Source organism: Phoca vitulina, unplaced genomic scaffold (assembly GCF_004348235.1).
Source record: "Phoca vitulina isolate PV1807 unplaced genomic scaffold, GSC_HSeal_1.0 scaffold6, whole genome shotgun sequence".
In the NCBI taxonomy this organism is placed as follows: Eukaryota; Metazoa; Chordata; class Mammalia; order Carnivora; family Phocidae; genus Phoca; species Phoca vitulina.
The window spans coordinates 59,573,352-59,595,833 of record NW_022589709.1 but is presented as its reverse complement, the minus strand read 5'-3'; the positions used below and the strand labels follow the sequence as shown (position 1 = coordinate 59,595,833).

The window sequence follows — 22,482 nt, the reverse complement described above, 5'->3', positions numbered from 1 at the left end:
ATTTATTTTCTCACAATTCTGAAAGCTAAAGATCCATGATCAAGTTGTTGGCAAGAGAATCCTTATTTATAGACTGCTTATAGGATGTAGCTGGTTTGTCTAAGATTGTTTATGGTACATAATCCTGGGATCTATGGATGTATGAGACATGGTTCCCTGGAAAATGTAACTATATGGATTTAAAATTGAGATATTTCATGATTAAATGACTTTCTTTTGGGTAAGTAATGAAGAAACCTCATGTTAATCTTGGCCAGAGTGGGTTGTGAAGTAGAAAGAAAATATGTGGGGAGCTATACTGGTGGTCCTAGAACTCTTGCAGCTTTCCCTATGCCTCATGATCATGTATATACTTGAAATTACTAGTAAACCTGGCTACTGGTTAGCATCTCTGATGTGAATGAGTGTAACTTGACAAACCTATTCTTTGCGATATCCCACAAAGAAATTAAGGCTCACAGTGGTTAAATGACTTGCTGAAAGTCACATGCTACAAAATGGCCAAACAGGTCTACAAACCAAGTCTTAAATCAGACTCTTTGTACCATGTGACACATCTTAGTGTGATGGAAAAACAACAACAACAAAACCTGCATTGTGGAATCAGAAATAGACTTGCCTCCTGGTTCTAACACTGATTAGCTGTTTGATCTGGGGCAAAGTACCTAGAAATTCAAAGCCTATTTCCTTACCTATGCAGTACCTCTTACATAAAATACACAAGCTATCTAAATGATAAGTACAATAGAACAATAAACATGACATAATCATAAGCAGAATGTTTAGAAACATTTTTAAAGGATGGAGGGAAAGAAAAAGCATTACTTACTTTTTTCTTGTAATGCCTGCAATTTATTCAGTTCTTCATTCTCTTCATCACTCTCTTCACTGCTTGTGCTGCTCACATCCAAAACTATATCCCTTTTGGGGTCCACTCGGAGAAAATTACGGCATTCAAATGTCAGGTGACCAGCTAAGTAAAACAAACAAACAAACAAAAATGTGAATGACAAAATAATATATACATATATTTTTAGTTTTTTGCCTCATGGTTAAGAAACAAATTACAATTTTAATAATATAATGTTTAAACTTTGATTATTTGGTGGGTCATAGTTTGCCTTCCCTGAATGCACCACTCAAGAGAGAGAACTTTTTCCTTTATTCATCAGGGCTTCTAATTTAACAAGCATTTTTGGCTACATCATACTTCATGTATTTTCCCTTTCTATGTACTTAATTACATAGCAACTACATAGCTTTCATCTAATTAAAGGTGTCACTTGAAAGAGAGAGAGCAGAGGGAGGGGGAGAGGGAGAGGGAGGGAGAGAAACTCCAGCAGACTCCTTGCTGAGCCTGACGCAAGGCTCAATCTCATGATCCTGAGATCATGACCTAAACCTAAACCAAGAGTTGGAAGCTCAACCGACTGCACCACCCAGGGGTGCTCTTCTAAAGAACACTTAAATAAAAATTTCATTCTGAAAAAAAAATTTCATTCTGACATCATTCACCCCCTAAAGACTCTCCCCATAATAAAACTATAATAGTTACCTACTTAGTGCATGATACAGCTTTTTCAAAAATCATATAGTACAAATAACACAAAAGTACAGGAAATTATATAGCCAATATATATCCAAGTGCCTATCACCTACATGTTAACATTCTGTCATATTCACTTAGGTTTTTTTTTTTTTTAAGGTAAATGTTTGCAGGTGTGTCGCATGCACGTGCGTGCGCGCGCACACACACACACACACACAAAGGGGGGGATCTTGCATCATTCCTTGGAACACTGTCCTAATCCCATTCTATTCTGTCTTCAGAAGCTGGTACACTACAGTTGGTATTTATCTTTCCAAAACAGCATATTGGATTATTTTATAACATAAACTCAATTATACTTACCTATCAGTCTGCAACTAGTTTTCGCCACTCAGTATTATGTTTTGTACTCATATACACATTCAAATACAAATACACACTAACTCATTAACAATGAAACAAAAAGTTACCTGAAGCATTACATTTGATATTTAAAAACAAAAATAAAAACAACAATAAACAGTGCTGGTGGTAACCACATACTTGATTCCACGACCCACTAATGATTCATCCTAACTCTATGCTAGGGCTTATTTCTAGTTCTCTCTTACTTTGAGTGTGAAACCCTTTGTATGTTCTAGATTTATACAAGAACACCTCTTATTAGAGTCCCAATCTTAGGCAGGACCCTGGGCCTTGATTTTATCTCCTGTACTCTGCCAACCCATGAAAACACAAGTTCATGAACACTGGGTTCAGGAAATATCCTCAAGTCTTACCTCTTTTTTTTTTTTAAGATTTTTTTTTATTTATTTGACAGACTGAGAGAGAGAGAGAGAGAGCGAGAGCGCACACAAGCAGGGGGAGCAGCAGAGGGAGAGGGAGAAGCAGGCTCTCCTCTGAGCAGGGAACCCGACGTGGGGCTTGATCCCAGGACCCTGGGACCATGACCTGAGCCGAAAGCAGATGGTTAACCAAGTGAGCCACCCAGGCACCCCAAGTCTTACCTCTTTCAATTTCTGCTTTCCTTTGATTGTTGTCCTCTAATTCCTTATTTCTTCCTAGAACACTACTGTAACTAAAATATGTACTGTACATTTTATACAAGTTCCTTAATTGTTTGCAAGAGGATCCAGTCTGCCATACTGCTGGAAATAAGTTTCCTCTGTTGTGATTTCTTTCCAAATGAATCATTCAGAAGTATTCTTTTCAGTTTCCAAACATACGGAGTTTTCAAATTATGCTTTTGTTGATTTATAAATTTATTACACTGCTACCAGAAAGTAGCTCTGTATTAGATACCTCTGTATGAGGTCAGTTATTTGCTATTTGCTGAGATTTCTTTTGTGGACTATCATCTAGTAAATTTATGAAATGATTTGGTATGTAATAGAATACATATCACACTGTTGGATGGGTGCTACGTCTATTTTGTTGTTAAAATCTTCTCCACCGTATTTTTGTCTAATAACTTCTGATAGTGTAATTTCTAAGTAACTCTATCATCAAAGTTTTGCCAATTTCTCCTTTTAATACAGTTTTTACTAAAAACAATTGGAGTTTATATTAGTAAGCACAATCAAAATCATTATCATTGGGGCACCTGGGTGGCTCAGTCGGTTAAGCAACTGCCTTCGGCTCAGGTCATGGTCCCAGCGTCCTGGGATCGAGCCCCGCATCGGGCTCCCTGCTCAGTGGGAAGCCTGCTTCTCCCTCTCCCACTCCCCCTGCTTGTGTTCCCTCTCTCGCTGTGTCTCTGTCTGTCAAATAAATAAATAAAATCTTAAAAAAAAAAAAAAATGTATTCAGCATTTAAAAAAAAAAATCATTATCATTTTACCTTTTTCATTGTTCTTGAATCTCTATTCTTAATATTGCTCTTGCTTCAAAAGTCTGATATTGAAATTACTCTACTATGCTCTTTTGGCTGTTATTAATCATATGAAGTTGCCATTTTTGTAAGAAAAACCACTGAATATCAACAATATTTAACCTATCTCCTCTTTGCTCCCCAGTCCCTTTATTTTGAAAATTTTTATGCAGTCTTTAGTTTTCTCTATTGTTTTATTAATAATGACATAGAGCTGCACTTAAGTTTCTTTATCTAATTTGATACCAGACTTTTTCCACATTTTTATTTAAATTCCAGTTAGTTAACATGCATTGTAATATTAGTTTCAGGTTTAGAAGTTAGTGATTCATATATAACACCAGGTAGTCATCACAAGTGCCTGCCTTAATCCCTATCACCTATTAAACTCATCCCCCACCCACTTCCCTCATCAACCTTCAGTTTGTTCTCTATCGTTAAGAGTCTGTTTCTTGGTTTGTTGCTCTCTTTTTATGTTTCCCATGTTCATTTGTTTTGCTTCTTAAATTCCACATATGAGTGAAATCATACGCAGACCAATCTTTTTTTTTTTTTTAAAGTAAGCTCTTATACCCAACGTGGGGCTTGAACTCATGACCCTGAGATCAAGAGTTGCACACTTTACCCCTGAGCAGGCCAGGTGCCCAAATACCAGATCCAATTTCAATGTTAATTTCTTAACCTGGAAAAATAGTTCCTGCCTCGCTGGAGGCAGTGTAAATTCACTCCTCATACTTACACATGGCATAAGCTTGGGTAAACAATTCTTGATTATTCCTTTTCTTCTAATTATTATCTTGTAGGAACTCATACAGTACAGTTTCTTGCCACTTTCCCTAGATAGTGAATGGGATTTTTCTAATCCCTGTTTCACAACCTTTTGAACACTAGGGCTTTATGCAAGAGTCCCCACTCCAGCCAAGCTGCCATCCCACACCGGTCTAAGGCTTCACTCCCTAGTCCATAAAAGTCTACCCAGTAGGCTTGTGGACCTCACTGTTTTCAGCTATCATTCCCTATTCTGGCTTTGAGCACCTTTTCATTTCCAGCACTGGGGATTTCCCTTTCATTCATTTGAGCTGGGTTATTTTTGTTGTTGTTACTCTGTTTTTCTCAGCTTTTCTGTGTTCAAAGCACAAGGGAGGACTTTATATCTTGGTTTAGTTTGCCATTTTGATCAGAACTCCTGATGATACACTTTTCCCTTTACTTAAGCTAGCTTTGCACCCAAACACTTCATATTACAATGAATATTTAAAGTAAATAAAATACTGAAATAACAACCACACTGGCAGCAAGCTCCATCTCACATGCATTTTAGTTTTACTTCAATGAAACTGACCCTAAACTAATCCTAAGATAAGTTACTCATGAAGCTACAAATAGTTTCCTATTTTTTTTCTACTGGGGAAATAAGTGAAGAAACTTAGGAAATAATTGTATTCCAAATTACAGTTCTTATGACTTCTTGTCTATATAGACTCTAAGCAGACAATGAGCAGAAAATTCTTAGGTGACCAGAAACAAATTCTGGCCACAGATACACAGAGACATTTCAAATTACAACCTTTTAGTAGCTGATTACTAAAAAATGACAGGGCTTTTTCAGAAATAGTAAAGCCAATTCCCAAATTCAAGGTGCCTGACTAGCCAAAACAATCTTGAGAGAGAATAAAAGTGGAAGACTCACACTTCCTGATTTCAAAAATTTCCACAAAGTTATAGTAATCAAAAAAGGATGGTACTGTCACAAGAATAGACATATAGGCCAATAGAACAGAATTAAGAACCCAGAAATAAACCCATTATATATGGCCAACGGATTTTTGACAAGAGCGTCAAGTCTACTCACTGGGGAAAGAACAGTCTCTTCAACAGATGGTGCAGAAACAACTTGATTTCCACATGCAAAACAATGAGGTTGAATATCTTATTCATATCATATGCAAACATTGACTCAAACTGGATCAAAGACTTAACAATATAAGAGTTAAGATCATAAAACTCTTAGGAGACAGCAAAGGGTAAGTCTTCATGACCTTGAATTTGGCAAAGGATTCTTAGATATAAAAAACCAATAGCACCAGGGTCGCCTAGGTGGTGCAGTCGGTTAAGCATCTGATTCTTGGTTTCAGCTCAAGTGGTGATCTCAGGGTTGTGGGATCAAGCCCCATGTTGGGCTCTGCACCTAGCTCAGAGTCTGCTTGAGATTCTCTCTCCCTCTCCCCTGCCCCTCCTGCTCATTCTCTCTCTCTCTCAAATAATAAATAAATAAATCTAAAAAAAAAAAAATACCAACAGCACCAGCAAAAGAAAAAATTGACGAACTGGACTTCATCAAAATTTAAAACCTTTTTGCAAAGAAATTACTATGAAAGTGAAAAGCTAACCTACAGAATGGGAGAAAATATTTGCAAATCATATATCTGATAGGGTTTAACATCCAGTATATATACAAGTGGTATAACTCAAGAACAAAAAAACCAACTCAGTTAAAAAATGGGTGGAAGACTTGAATAGATATTAATCCAAAGAAGATATACAAATGGCCAATAAGACTATAAAAAGGTGCTGAACATCATTAGTCATTAGGGAAAAAACCACATTGAGATATCACTTCCTATCTATGAGGATGGCTACACTCGTAAAAAAAAAAAAAAAAAAGGAAAAGAAGAATAAATGTTGGCAAGAATGTAGAGAAATTGGAATTCTTGTACATTTTTAGTGGGAATGTAAAATTTCTGGTGGAAAACAGTTTAGCATCTCCTCAAAAAGCTGAACGCAGATGACCCAGCATTCCACTCCCAGGCATACACGCAAAAGAACTGAAAAGAGGGATTCAAGCAGATATTTGTGCATCGATTTTCACTGCTCCATTAGTCACAATAACCAAAAAGTGGAAACAACCCAAGTGTCTACCAACAAATGAATGAATAATACAATGTGGTATATCAGCCACAAAAAAAAAATTAAAAAAAGCTACAACATGGATGAGCTCTGAAATGTTATACTAAGGGAAATAAGCCAGACACAAAGTACAAATACTGTATGATTACACTTACATGATATATCCAGAATGGCCAAATTTATAGAACAGAAAGTGTATTAGAGGCTGGAGCCTAGGGGAAGGGAGGGCTGGAGAGACAGGGTTATAGCATTTCTGTTTAGGGTGATGAAAAGTGTCAGAATAGATAGTGGAGACAGTTGTACAACACTGTGGATGTAATTAATGCCCCTGAATTGTATACTTAAAAATGCTTAAAATGGCAAATTTTATGTTATATTTACAAATGGTGGGGAAAAGACCATGGCATAGTGTCAAGTCCTACAGATTACCAGATTACAATTTCCAGTTTTCCCACTTAATAATAAAGTAATCCTCCTGAGCCTATTTTCTGATTTATAACAGTAACAATAGTCAATAATAATTATTGAGGAATTCCTATGGCAAACCATTGATCTCAACACTTGCATTAACTAATTTAATCTTTACAACTCTGTGGAATTAGGGGCTCTAATTATCTCATTTTATAGACAGAAAACTGAAGCAGAGTGGTTAAGCAACTTCCCTGATGTCACACAGCTAGTAAGTGCCAGCTGAGGTTTGCACCTAGGCAATCACTCTGGTGCCTTTTTGTTTTGTTTTGTTTTTTGAATGTTCATAAAAATGGAGACCACAAAACCTACTTCATAGGGTTGTTTTAAGAATGAAACGCAATTAATTGTATCTTTAAAGTGCTTAGTACGGACTCTAGCACTAAGTAGGTATTTAATACATGGTGTCAGGTTATGACCATTTATTGTACCAATAAAAGGAAAGGTATATTCTCCCCTGTCCACATTCAAGGAGTGGCTAGATGGGCAACTCGAAGTGCCAAGTAACAGTTTCATTTAGACTGTGCTGATAAAGATCTGTCAATGAATGAAAAGAACTCCTGTTTTATAATTAGGGTGCTCATGTATTTATTTCTTGGCTATGGCGTACACAGACCATGTGAACAAGGGCTAAGTAAACCAGGTTTTGGCTTTACCTAAGGTCCTCAGTTCTGAGAGCATAAAGGCTACATTACAAACTTTTCAATTATTAAACACAATTAATTCCACCAAGCTTCACATCCCTATCATTGTGATTCCTACCCAAAAATGTAGGCTTCTGTATCCATTTATCTTCCCTGAAGTCTTATCTTCATATTGTTTCTGGTCCCCTGGCCTAACAGATAATCACCCCTTTCTCTCCCAATCTTTTTATGACAGCTTCTGAAACATGCAATCTTTAATGGACAAATTATGCTACCTGTTTGCAGTTTGCTCCCTCTACCACTTGTTTAAGGGATATTTGGCTCTTCCCTGGGAACACTTTTCTACAGCTTACCTCTATATTATTAGTATCCTCCAGGCTTCTTTTTTTTGTTTTTTTTTTAAAGATTTTATTTATTTACTTGAGAGAGAGAGAGAGAGAGAGAGCAAGCACAAGTGGGATGAGGGGCAGGGAGAGAAGCAGGCTCTCTGCTGAGCAGGAAGCCCTATGCGGGGCTTGATCCCAGGACTCTGGGATCATGACCTGAGCTGAAGGCAGATGCTTAACCAACTGAGCCACCCAGGAGCCCCTCCTCCAGGCTTCTTAATACTGTTTCCCAATATAGCAGTCCTCTACTCTCCCATGCAGTCCTGTTACTGTATAATAGCCTAGCCACTGAAGTCTTTGGAATCAGGCTCACACTCGAGTTCTTCACCTTAAGCCCTTCCACAAGCCTCGATGGGACAGTCTAGAGTGTTGTATGGCTTTTCTCAGTTCCTTGATATTCTAGATGCCATAGCCACACCATGCTCCTTGTCATCACCTGAAGTGTTCCATCTCAGAAATTTTAAACTCTAATATCATACTATGACTCTAAGCTTTTATCCTTCTACCTTTCTCACTCCCTTACACCCATGCATTGATCTGTTTTGGAATCTTATTAAGACCTTAACTCATTCAATCCCTTCATTTTCTCCTAGTCTATCAAATTTCTCATTCCTGACTCTCTGAATACTCTTTTATAAGCCTCTCTGACTCATTCATATTCTTATTCTTCTATCATACCTCACTGTAAAACAAGTACTCTGGCTCAAAGCTAACCTTTGGATTGTGCCTATCCCTGAGCAGCCAAGAAATGCTTGAGCACAATCACACATTCATGAATGCTAGCACAGACACAAAGCATTTCATTTTTTTTTGTCTGTCCTATTTTCCTTGGTGACTTTTCCAAACTTATGCCTGACTTAAATTATTGTTCAACCAATTTCCCATCCCACTCAATGCCCCCTTTCCAAACAGCCAACTCTGCCTCCTAAGTTTACCAGACAGCATCTCCTTCTACTTTCTGTCTCTATACCTGAAAATATCTGTACTTATTCTCACCTAGCTTCCTCCAAAGTTAAGAAATAGCCTTGTTATAACTCTTAGATGAAATTGCTTAATCTTCTCCTGTCTCCAGTATCTGAAACATCTCCTATATCCCCTCAGTCTATATAAACACCTTATATGTTAAATATAAAACCCTCCGTTTATCCCAAATTCCCTTCCAGGAATTAGAGTTGACCCTTGAACACAGGGGTTAGGAGCACTGAACTCCAGGCAGTCAAAAATCCACACATAATTTCTGGCTCCCTTAAAACTGAACTACTGTATTTTATGTGATAGAAAAGTAAGATAAAAGTCACCACATGATGAAAAACAAAGCAAAGGTGGAGGAAAGTTCCAGAGAAGGCTGTAACACCACGGCTCTTGCCTGCTCCTGGCACTCTCCATCCTACTACCTGTGGGAAACTCAGTTCACTGAGGTCTTGAACTGGGAGGTGCAAGAAACAGGCTCTTGGGGAAGGATTCTTGCTGAAGTAACCAAGGACCACATAATAACCCACCTACCCTCAACCCCCCAACCAAGGAATGCAGGAGGACACCAAGGGCAGGACAGCACCAGACAGAAGCCTGGGCCTCAGTAGGGTGGGGCGCTGTCCAAGGTGCTGAACATTTTCTGAAGGGGGTAGCTAATATTGCACGGGAACTGGCAGCTTACCCCTTGACAGCATTTTCCATGAACAGAAACTGCATTAGAACCACATAAAGGGGATCAAGTGGAACAAGTGACCTAGAGAGAAGGGTAAGGGTACTTTGACTTCCCTGGTTATCTACCTTCCCTGGACTCCACGTGGAATGAGGTTTTCCACATTCCCAGAAGAGGAGCAAGAAATGGGTATTACTCTAGGATCTACCTTGGCTAAGTGCAGGTGGGGAGGGGGAGATATGTGGTGGTTCCTGTTCTACTGCTGTACTGTATTAAAAAAAAAAAAAAAAAGACTTAAAACTAAACCTGTGCAGTTCAAACCTATGTTGTTCAAGGGTTAATTGTATTGAATATGTTCCTGTTATGACCTGAATCTTTGTGTCCCCCCCAAAATTAATATGCTGAAATTCTAACCCCAAAGAGGATGGTATTAGTTGATGGGACCTTTGGGAGGTGATTAGGTTCTGAGGGTGGTACCCTCATGAATGGGATTACTGCCTTATAAAAAAGACTCCAGAGAGATCTCTAGTCCTTTCCACCATGTGAGTATAAAATGAAAAATCTATGACCTGGAAAACTTGCTGGCACCCTGAGCTTGGACTGCTCTCACTCTCTCTCTGTCAAATAAAAGATGCCTCTGGTGAGCAATAATTTCTGTTTATAAGCTACTGGGCTTATGGTATTTTGTTATAGTAGTCCATAAGGACTAAGACAGTTCCTTACTTTTCTCATGCAAATTTCCTGAAATGGGAGACTATATAGGCTCTCCACTTTTTAATCCCTCCCCATACAGGCCTGAATCTGCATAGTTTGCTTCATGACCTATTTGTTATTGTTATATGTAAGTTTGCTTATATAAAATCATGTAAGTCCAAAAATATGAACATGGGGCAAAAAAGAGTGGTTGTTTCTAAAAAACAAAGTTGTACTTTTAGAAACACCTGATTTAAATGAATTATTTTTAAAAGCAGTTTTCAAATTAGGTACTGGAACAAGACTGTACAAGATAGAGAAAAAAAATCTAAAACAATGAGAAAAAGTACCTATTTCTCAAAGGGGGTGCCACTGTCATTTTGAGGCAGGCAATTCTTCACTGTCCAATATTGCCCTACACATCACAGCATGTTTATAATCACTACACCCTACATACTAAATGTCCTACTGTTGCCCTCAACCCCATATGGACAACTTAAAAAAAAAAAAAGGCCACAGATTTCCAGGGGGCCAGTATTACCACTAATGAGAACAAATGATAAAACGATTTTGCACTCAGATTTATTATTTTCACTGCTTGCTTATCTTTGAAAAAACAAACTATAAAATGTAGGAAATGCATTTCAGATATTTGCACTTAAAAGTCTATGAGAAACAATAATGAGCAGACCCACAGGCAAAGAAAAGGTCATGAATGTCTATCAATAGATTAGCATTTTAAGTTAAATAAAACATTACAGGTATTTAGGTATGTTTTTATTTCCTGCTGCTACAATCAAATGCTCAACCACTGAGTATACTATACTGAACTTTTTAAAGGTCTATTTTCTGAGAACTATCATAATTATTTGAGAAATTTATTCCATGGAAAAAGGCTTAGTGTTCTTGTAGCTTTTAAATATTCAGAAGTTGCCAACTCCAAAAAAATTCAAAAACTTATCATAGAAATAACAATTTTTCTTATTTTGTTGAGGAAATTGCCATGAAAAAGTGACATCCCTGTTATTTAGTAACACATTCATCCTTAACTTGACACTTTTAAAAATAATATAAACACTATTGAAACATACTGACAATAAAATCTTTTTCAATCAAGTATTAAAATTTTTAAAATAGTACAACCTAAACCATTAGCTTCACAACACTAGAGAGACAATACTCTTTTGTAACTGAATGATGAATATGCACATTTTTAGGCATTAAAAACATTTCAAAGAGTTTTGTGGACTTTTCTCTTACATCTACTATCAATACAAAAATTCTGGCCTGCAAATAACAGGTAATTTTTAAAATGTAGTTTCTATCAGAAAGACATGTAAATTCAAAAGACCTTCATTTTTAACAGGTATAAGATGTAAGTTTAACCCAGAAGGGAAGTATTACTGAATAGAAGTTATTTAATAACTTAATCACTAAAATAATAGATTAAAATAATAAAGCAGAAGTAACTAAACTTAGAAAGACTGCCAAACCTATCTGCTTACTTGGCTTCTCTAAAAAAAATTCTAATTACTACAGATACTTCCATCATTGTTTAAAATAAAATAGCAGTAAGGAGACTAGATCAACAAATACTCTATTTCCAAAAAATTATTTTTATTATTTTCCTACAAGTCTTTTTTTTAAAAGATTTTTATTTATTTATTTGACAGAGATAGAGAGGGAGAGAATAAGCAGAGGGAGCGGCAGGCAGGGGGAGAGGGAGAAGCAGACTCCCTGCTGAGCAAGAAGCCTGATGCTGGGCTTGATCCCAGGACCCTGGGATCATGACCCAAGTGGAAGGCAGATGCTTAACTGACTGAGCCACCCAGGCACCCCTATTTTCTTACAAGTCTTAAGTTAAAAATTAAAAAGAAGTCCAAGTAGATAAACTGGTATTTATAGACAGACTGGAAAATCCATTCTAGATTTTGAAGTAAATAAAACAGCATTTGGAGAGAGAGAGCATGAGTGAGTAGGTTCTTAAGTCCTAAATCAAGAAACAAAACATGGAAATTAGCAAAGATTTAAAGAAAGGAAACAAAGCAGAAATAAATATAAACAAGTTTAAAACACAGAAAAGATTTCACTGCAGCCATTTCTTGCATGAAAGTATATTCTTCAGGAGTTTTAATTTAAGTGAAGGCTATGTATGCTTATTGCTCACTTTTGCTAACTGAGCAAGATTCCCTTGTGCCACATTTCAGCCTTTGCTTGGAGGAATGTGACTTGGTACTCTCAGCATGCTTTCATTATGAGCCCTTTTAATGAAGATTTATGATAAGAGTGCTCTCTTATCACATGTTCTTGCAAGGACATCCTTTTTTTTACATCACATTTATCTTTTTAAAAATAACTTTTCTGGGGGTGCCTGGGTGGCTCAGTCAGTTAAGTGTCTGCCTTCGGCTTGGGTCATGATCCCAGGGGCCTGGGATTGAGCCCCACATCGGGCTCCCTGCTTGGCGGGAAGCCTGCTTCTCCCTCTCCCATTCCCCCTCCTTGTGTTCCTGTTCTCACTCTTTCTCTGTCAAATAAAAGAGCACTATATGGTGACTGATGGTAGTACTTGTGAGCACAGCCTGAAGTATAAACTTAACAAATCATTATGTTGCACATCTAAAGCTCATGTAACATTGTGCATCAAATGTAACTATACTTCTATGTAAATTAATTAATTAATTTTGTATGGAGTATTAACCATAATCCAGGCTCATGTGCATGGTCTCCAATTTATAAAACAACAAATGATACTGTTCTCGCTGTTATCAACTTCAGGAATTGTTACATTTAACTAAAGAAATGATATTTGTTTGTGGTACATAATTACAAATTTAAGCTACATAATTGCACATGTTAAAGTTTATTTTTTTATTCCACTTCATTGATCATAATAGAGATTAATGACTGTTTACATCAACTTTTGCCTGTGAGCAGAAATTCTAGGACTAATTTCATCCTTAAAAGGACTAAACTCAGTCAACAGGAAAACCCTTCATAAATAATTTTCATTGCCTTCCCCTCTTCATCCAGTATCTAGAAAGACAAGGAGTAAAAGATTAAGTATATGTGTCCTTTTTTTTTTTTTTTGGAATATACTTTCTCCAGTCTCCTAAATCTACTCCACTTGTACTTGACATCTTTGCTAGTCACTAGATATATAGCCACCCATCACTGAGTCTACAGCAGGGAAGAAAGGAACCATTCAGAGCTGACAGCAATTTCTGAATCATCTGCAAACCCGGGCTAAATAACAGGGTTACAGAACTATGCTGAAATCAGGGCACTAAAATCAGGATGCCAGATCACACTGCCCAAAGAGGCAATAATTCACTCTTTGAAATATTATTTTTTAATGTACTTACGATAGCCACATTTTTTACAGCCGGCTCGGACACTATCCTTGTTGCAACCTGAAATAAAATTGGATGACATTTTAGGAGACATATAAAAAGAAGAAACATAAGAATTTCATCACATGAAAAAGCTAAGAAACCTCTTATTGTAGAATTTCTTTCTTTAAAAAAAAATCATTCCTGGGGCGCCTGGGTGGCTCAGTTGTTGGGCGTCGCCTTCGGCTCAGGTCATGATTCCAGGATCCTGGGATCGAGCCCCACATCAGGCTCCCTGCTCCGCGGGAAGCCTGCTTCTCCCTCTCCCACTCCCCCTGCTTGTGTTCCCTCTCTGGCTGTCTTTCCCTCTGTCAAATAAATAAAATCTTTTAAAAAATAATTAATTAATTAATTAATTAAAAAAAAAATCATTCCTGACCCAAATTTGTAACACTATTCATTGAATTGTTATGAATGCTAGAAATCACTGGAAAAGCCAATTTACTCAAATTATTTTCTTTGACAATATTTCAAGAATTTTGGAATATGTTTTTCTTTAACAGAAATGCAGTGTTATAGTCAAGAACTTAAACATTCCAGGAATTCTAGAACACTGAGGAAGAAATTGCAGAGTATTTTAGCTTGTCCCTCAAAGGTAAATAATTAGCTATATACGTATATGCATACACATATGCACTATATATACTAGTTATTATATATACATATATATGAACATTAGAGATAACAAATGTTTTTCTGCTCTCCCTTGGAAGAAAAACAAACTGACTTTTTAAAAGGAATTGGTGAAAATCCAGAAAAATACTTTAACTGCTAGCTATTCTAAGAAATATCTGAATTCAGCAATCAGATTCTCTGACAAGAGAAAACAAACTGCTAGTCACATATTCAGTCTGATCGATGTTTAGAAATATTTATAGTATCTCTGTATCATTAGTGCTACATGCAAGCAATGCTGGAAGATAATAACAGATGAAATAAATTAAAATTGATTTTGTAATAAAAATATACATAAAATTTATCACCTTAACAATTTTTAAGTGTGGAATTCAGTGGCATGAAGTACATTCACAAGGTTGTACAACCATCACCACTATTTCCAAAATCTTTCATCATCCCAAACACTAACTATACCCATTAAACAATAACTGCCCAGTCCCCCTTCCCTCGAGCCCATGGTACTCTCCATCCTACTTTCTGCCTCTATAAATTTACCTGTTCTAGGAATCTCATATAAGTGGAATCATACAATATTTATCCTTTCGTGTCTGAATTATTTTACTTGGCATAATGTTTTCAAGATCACCCAAACTGTAGCACATATCAGAAGATCATTCCTTTTTATGGCTGCATAACACATAAAGTTGAAACTAATTTTCACCTCCAATAAGGGCTTCCAGCAACCAGAAGGTCAGGAAAGAATTGTTCTATTACCTTAATGCAAGGCATCTAACTCCCAAATTCTTCATATGGAGATATAACCCAAACTCACTAATAAATTAAAGTACATAGAACGCAAATATAAAACAGTGTTAATTTAAACTATCTCTTCACTGTTATGAAGTCAAAACATTAGTCATTTTCCCCTAATCCCAAATTTACTTTAAAATACACATTACTGAGTTATTCTAGTAAAAAAATACAGTCAGGTGTGCTATAACGCTTGTTTTAAAAACATAAATTTGTTCCAATACAATTGACGTAAGAGAGAACGATTTGAACATAATGTGACTTTTGTCCATGAAAAACACTAGGTGAATGCAGAAAGTGGTATCCATTTGCTCTGAGGTTCATAGGAATATACAAAACACACGCAAGGACACAACCCAAAATATTGCTAGTGACCTCAGTTCAGCATGTGTGCCGTGAGCAGTGCCCACCCATATAAGGTGTCATAACTCTGATCTGATTTCACATCATCCTCTTCCCCCACCATTACTTTGGAACAATTCACAAACTGCAATTCTTACGAAGTCTGCTTCCACAGCAAACTTCAGGTCTTTTACAAGGTATAGTACCCTATTTACTATATTATTTATGTGCCTTTTAACCAATTAACATGTGCAAAACTGTGCTACTGTTACTAGGTTTCAATCATTTTTTATGTATCACTGATGAAGTTTTTGACTATTGTGCCCCAATCTCATTTTTTCTCATAAACCTTGTGGTTTGTATTGCATAGAGTAGGAATGCATATGCTGCACTGTAGAATTGTGGTATAACACTGGATTAATAATAAAATCTGAGGCTCTTTCATTATGAAATAATTGCCTGTTGGAAAAAAAGCTCAGAGAATCCAGGTCAATGTTAAGTCTGTTTCCATAGAAACCACAGACGCTGAATGAGACAGAACAAAACTATTCTAAATGCACCATTACCATTCCTACAATAAACTAAAAATGTTGTAATGGACAGATCTGAAATGATCTCATCTCAGCACTTATGAGAAATTAACTTATTTATGACGAACTGTATCTCATATTTTTAGAATGAACGAAATATTAACTTTTTCCAAGTAGGTCATCTTCTTTAACAAAGTTGTAACTTTTACATGATAGGGCAATAAGACAAGAACTAAATAAATAACTCCGTATTAACTATGTCCTCACTAGTTTTTGGTTGACTTAAAATTTCAAGCTTCATTTGTCCTAATTTTCATGACTGCTGGGCCAAATGAATGCTTCTACCTAGGACGTTGAATCTGATGCCTCTGATACAATAAATCTGAGACAAGTGACACTATGAAGTGGGGACATTTCATTCATTCTCCTGTCAAGGTGCAGTTTCTAGTGGCAGTGATGCCACAGACAGTGGCACTTCTAACCAGGTCTGGGGCTATGCACCATCTTGGCTATGGATGCCCTTAGTCTCGTCTGTTTTCCAAGCCTTGTTATCTACCCTTTGCTTACATTCTGTGAGCATCCTGAGATCTTTCATTTTCTTCTTCAATTAACTAGTCAGTTTCTGTTGTTTGGGACAAGAACTCTGGTACCCAAGATCCATGTCAAACTGAATAGCAAGGCCATATTAAGAGGCCCTTATTACTTCAATTAGAAGTTATCCATTTCCCCATCTGAGGTTCTCATGCTGTTCTTTGTTCCATTCCTCTTTAAAGTTTGCTAACGCTGTTCAGAGTAATAGAGCCTGCATCCCTCCAAATGTTCCTTTGTAATCATGACCTACCGTCCTAAAACCATTGAATAAAAACTTATAAAATTGCCTACATAAAAAAATGGCAAAGACCAGCTAAAACAAACTCAAAAGACACATGAAAATGTGGGAACCAATATTTGCAACTCATAGCACCAATAAAGGGCAATTACGCCTACCATATAAAACCCAGAAAATCATTATGAAAAAAACCAACAAGCAACAGGAAAAAAAAAATCAGCAAAGGAGCTAAACAGAAAGCTCACAGAAACAGAAACAAGTTTGAAACATGGAGATGCTCATCCTTACTCATAATAAGTGAAATGTACATTAAAATCTACACTGAGATTACATTTTCCCTTATCAGAATAGCAAAGAAAGGGTTGAAAAGAGTATGGGGCAGACACACTCCCATACAGTGCTGAATAGTAGTGTAGATCAACATCACCCCTATGGAAAGCAAACTGACAAAACCTATCAGAACTATAAATGTACATAGTACTTTGACCTAGCACATCCCCATTTGGGAATGAATTTTCTCAATTTGCTTGCACAAATGCATAGTGACTTATATTGACTTATATACAAAGTTATTCACTACAGCATCATTTATAATAGTAAAAGAGTGGAAATAATTTAGACATAAATTATGGTTAGTCTTTACTTAATGATATCTGATGATCCCTAAGATATAAAGAAAAAAAGCAAGGTATAGAACAGTGCTTATGGTATGTTGCCATTTGTATGAAAGATTAGATGTAGATAAAATACAAATTATATGTAGATTTTATTTATAGATAGATGGAGAGATACAAAAAAGATCTCTAAGAATATAAATTAGTTAGCTGAAAAAAGAACCTCCAGGGGTACAAAGGGTGAGAGATATGTCACTACACACCTTTTGGTAGCTTTAAAATCTGAAGCATGTGAATGAATTCCCTTCTCAAAAACCAAACTAAAAACCTCCCTCAAACAACCCAACATAAAGAAGAGTTGCTGCTGTGCAAGATTCTTTAACAAAGGCAGTAACTGCACTTGTAAATTCTTCAGAGAAGCTACATTATAGATTTATAATAAAATTTTATTAACTGATGGTTTTAGGAATAAATTGCAGAGGTCTTTATCTCTTTACTTGTTAAATATTAGCAAGGGCTTACTGGGGATCTAGAACTCTGTTAAATAACTTGAGTGTCAGGGAAGGGCTCAGGTAAATGGCTGCCTTTTACCTCCCAGGAACTTAAAGAAAAGCTAGTTTCTCTAGCTTCCAGAACATGCCATTCAATTCTGTATACAATGCACTGCTTAGCCTTGGTGTAGCCTTGCTATATGTCCTCAACAAATGCTTGTTACTTTGAGGTTAGAGACTTAAGAAAATAATCCCACACTTGGGAATCAGTAACATATGCAGCTCCCAGTTACTAGCTGTGAAACTAGTCTGCAGTGTCACTGGCCCATCTGAGGAAGGACAGGCACTGGAATAACAGTTATAAAAGAAGGATAATCTTTTAAAAAAAAGGACAATTGAAATAAAATAATGGTTATTTAGGCAAGGGAAGGGGGAAATGACAAAGGCGTAAGGGACCTTCCTACGGTGATGGAAATATTTAAAATCCTGATCTGGGTGATGGAGAAATATGAAATTCACAGATAGGGGCCCAAGAACTAACTCCTTACCACCCACTCCCCCCTTCCCCAGGAATGACAGGATCAGATATATAGTTAAGGAAAATTATTTCAGCAGCAATGTGCAGCATAGACTAGAGAGAAAGGAAAATATGTACTGTTTAGGAGTGAAAAGCAATGGGATGCATTGTGATTTAGAATTCTTCTATTACTAAGATGTTATAGTAATGTGTTTTAAAAATTTGACTCACTTTCATATGCCAGATGTAATGTTAATTTGGGTACAGAAAATTCCCTATCTTGGCTATATAGATTTTACTGAATGAGAGAAAAAGAGTTTTTGTGCCAGCAACATCAGTAACATACACTGCCACTGGGCGTAAGGTGGACTCTTCATGGGGAACGGTGAATCATCAACATGAATGTCAGAACTAATGTCAACAACCGTGAATAGGCAAAGTAGTTTCTAAAAGAAAGCCAAGTTCACTGAAACCTGTTATTTAAATCTCATTTTTATTTTTTATTTTTATTTTTAAAGATTTTATTTATTTTGAGAGACAGAGAGGGGAAGAGAGCGAGCACAAACAGGGGGGAGCAACAGAGGGAGAGGGAAAAGCAGACTCCCCGCTGAGCAGGGAACCCAATGTGGGGCTCCATCCCAGGACCCTGGGATCATGACCTGTGCCGAAGGCAGACGCTTAACCGTCTGAGCCACCCAGGCGCCCCTTAAACGTCATTTTTAAAATAACAACTAAGAGTCTACGATTTCCCTAAGAAAGTACACATTTCATTGTGTTGCCTACATAATGGTGTATGCTTACACATAATGCTGTGGAAAAACAGGTGAAGTAGGCGACCATAAAACAGAAGAGGCTGATTTTCACTTATGGAAAGCATCCTCGTCACTTTATAGTCTTATCTCATAATAATCACTAGCAAGACCACCCGAGAAATGCCATGCTGAATCCATATGAGCATTATACCTAAAAATAAAAGAGCATAACTTAATACTTGGCTTTCTCAATAATTATCTCAAAAGGTTTCTGATGGAGCCCTATTTTTCTTTAATCCACTACCTGGATCGATCACGCAAGAAATTATCTCAACATTTTCTGTATCTCTATTTCCTAATGGTACTTGCATTGTACTCTTACAGTGCTGTCATGTCTATTATCTCAATTTTTGCTGGGTTTAAACAGTCTATCCATATCTTGCCATCTAGCTTAATGGCACAATTTAAGATTATTACACTTTGTGGAGTATTACTTTGAATTGGAAGAAAGTTAACATAGCTATAATACTTGTCTAAGTTTAAGGCAATTCCAATAAGGACTTTTAAAAAATCACTTTTTTTCTTCTTTCTTAAGCACCCCATTTTTATTACTATACTTAAGTTTCATGAGAACACAAGATGTGATGTTGTGTCTCCTAGAGTGTCTATACCATGTAGGTGCTCAAAACGCTTGCTCAAGTAATAAAACCAACAGTGACAGCAACTCAACTCTAGATGTAGTGGTGCAATACAAGGATCATCAGGGCTGATGTGAAGGCTCAGGACGCCTAGGCAATCTACTGTGCGGACCGGCCTTCCTCTGCTAGCTCTTTACAGGTTGTTAAGCTCCAGGCTGCAGCCACAGACCCTTCCTTCACACTCTACACACTCCACCTGAGCACAGGCAGCCACTACAATGGTCTTAACTCCTATTACATCTGTGGATGACTCAAATTGTGGTCTTTGACTCTGGCTTCTTTCCTAAGCTACAAATTTTCTCTTACTACCTATTAGATATTTCCATTCATATGTCTGACTATACCTCAACACAAACCCCAAACTGAAATTCTCATCATCCCCCTAAAACCTGCTCCTTCTCAGGTATTGCCTATACTAGTAAATGGCCCCACCCAATCCAGTAACAGTGAAACCCCACTTCCTGTCTCACCCACCTACACTGGATCAATCACTGATTCCTAGTGAGTCTACCATCAGAAATGTATCTCCAATCCATGTACTTCTCTCCTTTCCTGATACCATACCTGAAGCATCATCATAACTTACCAGAATTTACTCCTCTAATTGGTGACCTTGTCTCCAAACTAGCTCCCTTCCAATCTACTGTACAGCCAGAATGATCTTTCCAAAATATGAATCTCTTAAAACTCTTAAATGGCTTCCTATAGTCCTTGGGAAAATATCCAAACTGTCATGGCTTACAAGGTCCTTTAAGAGGTGGAAACTACCTTGTAAATTATACTAGAACATGGCAAGATGAATAAGTGCATGGGGCCTAGAAGAGCCCCACTGACCTGTCACTTACTAGCTATCCCTTAATTAGCAAGTGACTTGATTTGTTTATCCCTCAGTATCCTCATATAAAACTGAAGTATTAATACTTATCTTACAGCGCGGACTGACGTTAAATGAGATAAAATACAATGCTTGACACACTGTGACACATCTGATACACAGTAAATGCTACTTACACATCTGATACATTAGTAAATATTAGCTACTGTTATTAACTCCCTAGTTAATTTCTCACTTCTCTCCCATTTGTATTCTGAGTTCCATTTATAAGGAGAATCTTTTACTTCTTTTATTTCCTCTTCTCATACATTTCCTCTTTCTTTACATATCCAGTCCCTCAGGCTGCAACTTCTTCTCTCACCACTCCAACCCTCCCGGAATTCTTCAAGATTCATCCCAAGGGCCACATCCTCTAGGAAGCCCATCTTCCTAGCCCCTCTAGTCTTCCGTGAGGTGCCCTTACTATGTGCTCCTGAAGGCTTCAAATTTTCCCTGCCATACATGTCTGACTTTCTGGTCCTTCCTCTCCATCGCTAAATTCTAAGTTCTGTGTGAAGAGCAACTGTCTTGTTCACCGCTGTATTCCCACTGCCTAGCACATTGCCTAGCACGCGGTAGGCACTTTCAATAAAGATTGTTCTGTGTATGAATGGGTGTATCTTTCCTCTCTCTTAATTCCGCCTCCTCCCAAAACTGCAGTGGTTAGAAAAGCGCAATATCCCTATAACAGTGATCCGTAAAATATAGTTCAGAAAAGGCTGCCACGGTACAAACATGGTTAAACAATACTGGGAAGGGTCGGTTAAAACAAAGTTAGGGCTTCTGAACCATAGCACTTCTTAGTCTTTCATATACTAAAGAGCACAGTGAATCTCCAAGCTGTGGGTTTGGGGGTGGGGGTGGGTCATAGGGATGTAATTCTCAAAATAACTCCTACAACCAGGGTTCTTCAGAAGACATCGCAGCAAACCTGGTTTAAGCAGATGCCTCCCCGACTAGAACTTCCAAGTAAGCTGGTAGTTGTGGACCAGAAATCTCTGAAGCACTTATTTCGTAGGGTTCACTGTTTTTAGGTCGGTACCCACTGGACACAGAACCTGAGAGCTGGAAGAAACCACAGACATAAAGGAGCAAATCTTCCTTTACAGATGCACAAAAAGAGGCCCAGAGGGGGAAAGCGACCGGTCCACCGCCACACAGGAACTCCGTACAATAGGAACAGAGAGTAGAAGCCCAGACGTCAATTTCGTCCCTGCGACTTCCACGACAAACAATGCCTCTGGCTACTTGGGTCCGTCAACCTGAATTTTATTTTCAAGCCATACCGAAGTGAAGTCCGTTTTTCTCGGCTCCTCGCCCCCTAGGCCTACAGTTCCCGGCCCTCCTCCCCCACGACACACTTTCCCTGTAATCCATCCAGCGCCGCGGGAGCTCGACTGGGGTGGGGGAGACAGTTTCTGTCGTTCGTTCTTCCCTTCAGAGATTATTTTTGGAGTGTAAACTTTTTCATGTAGACCAAACGAACCTGTTAATTTTCACGCCCCCGCCTCAATCCCCATGGGCGCTACTCCCGAGCCCAGCGCACCCCAACCTACCCTACCAGCTCCCTTCCTCGCCTAGACCTACGGGCCCTGGCGTCGGTCTTCACCTGGGACTGCCATGGCGCTGGTAAGAGGGGTCGCAGGAGCCGTAGGCTTTCGAGAGGACGCCCGCCTCCCGCCTGCAGCGAGGACAACAAACAGCGAGGGTGGCCTCTTCCTCCCACCGGCGCCGCGGGACCTCGGTGACAGTCCAGGAAGGCCTCCGGCGATACCGGAACCAAGTCGCGTTGATTCAGTTTCCGGGGGAGTCATATTACAGAACGCACATGGTCCAAACCATTGCATGCTTCGGGGGGG

General features: G+C 38.0%; 1 protein-coding gene across 1 annotated transcript in view; it reads right to left on the bottom strand.

The window, feature by feature from the left end:
• SREK1IP1 (SREK1 interacting protein 1) overlaps positions 1-22,391 on the bottom strand; it is a 43,996-nt gene extending 21,605 nt beyond the window's left edge. The window contains exons 1-3 of the mRNA XM_032404344.1: positions 22,233-22,391; positions 13,522-13,569; positions 830-973 (exon numbers count right to left, since the gene is read on the bottom strand). Coding sequence (XP_032260235.1) covers positions 830-973; positions 13,522-13,569; positions 22,233-22,245 — 205 coding nt within the window. The 5' untranslated portion in view covers positions 22,246-22,391. The remainder of the gene's footprint in view (positions 1-829; positions 974-13,521; positions 13,570-22,232) is intronic.
• Between the last annotated feature and the right edge of the window lie 91 nt (positions 22,392-22,482).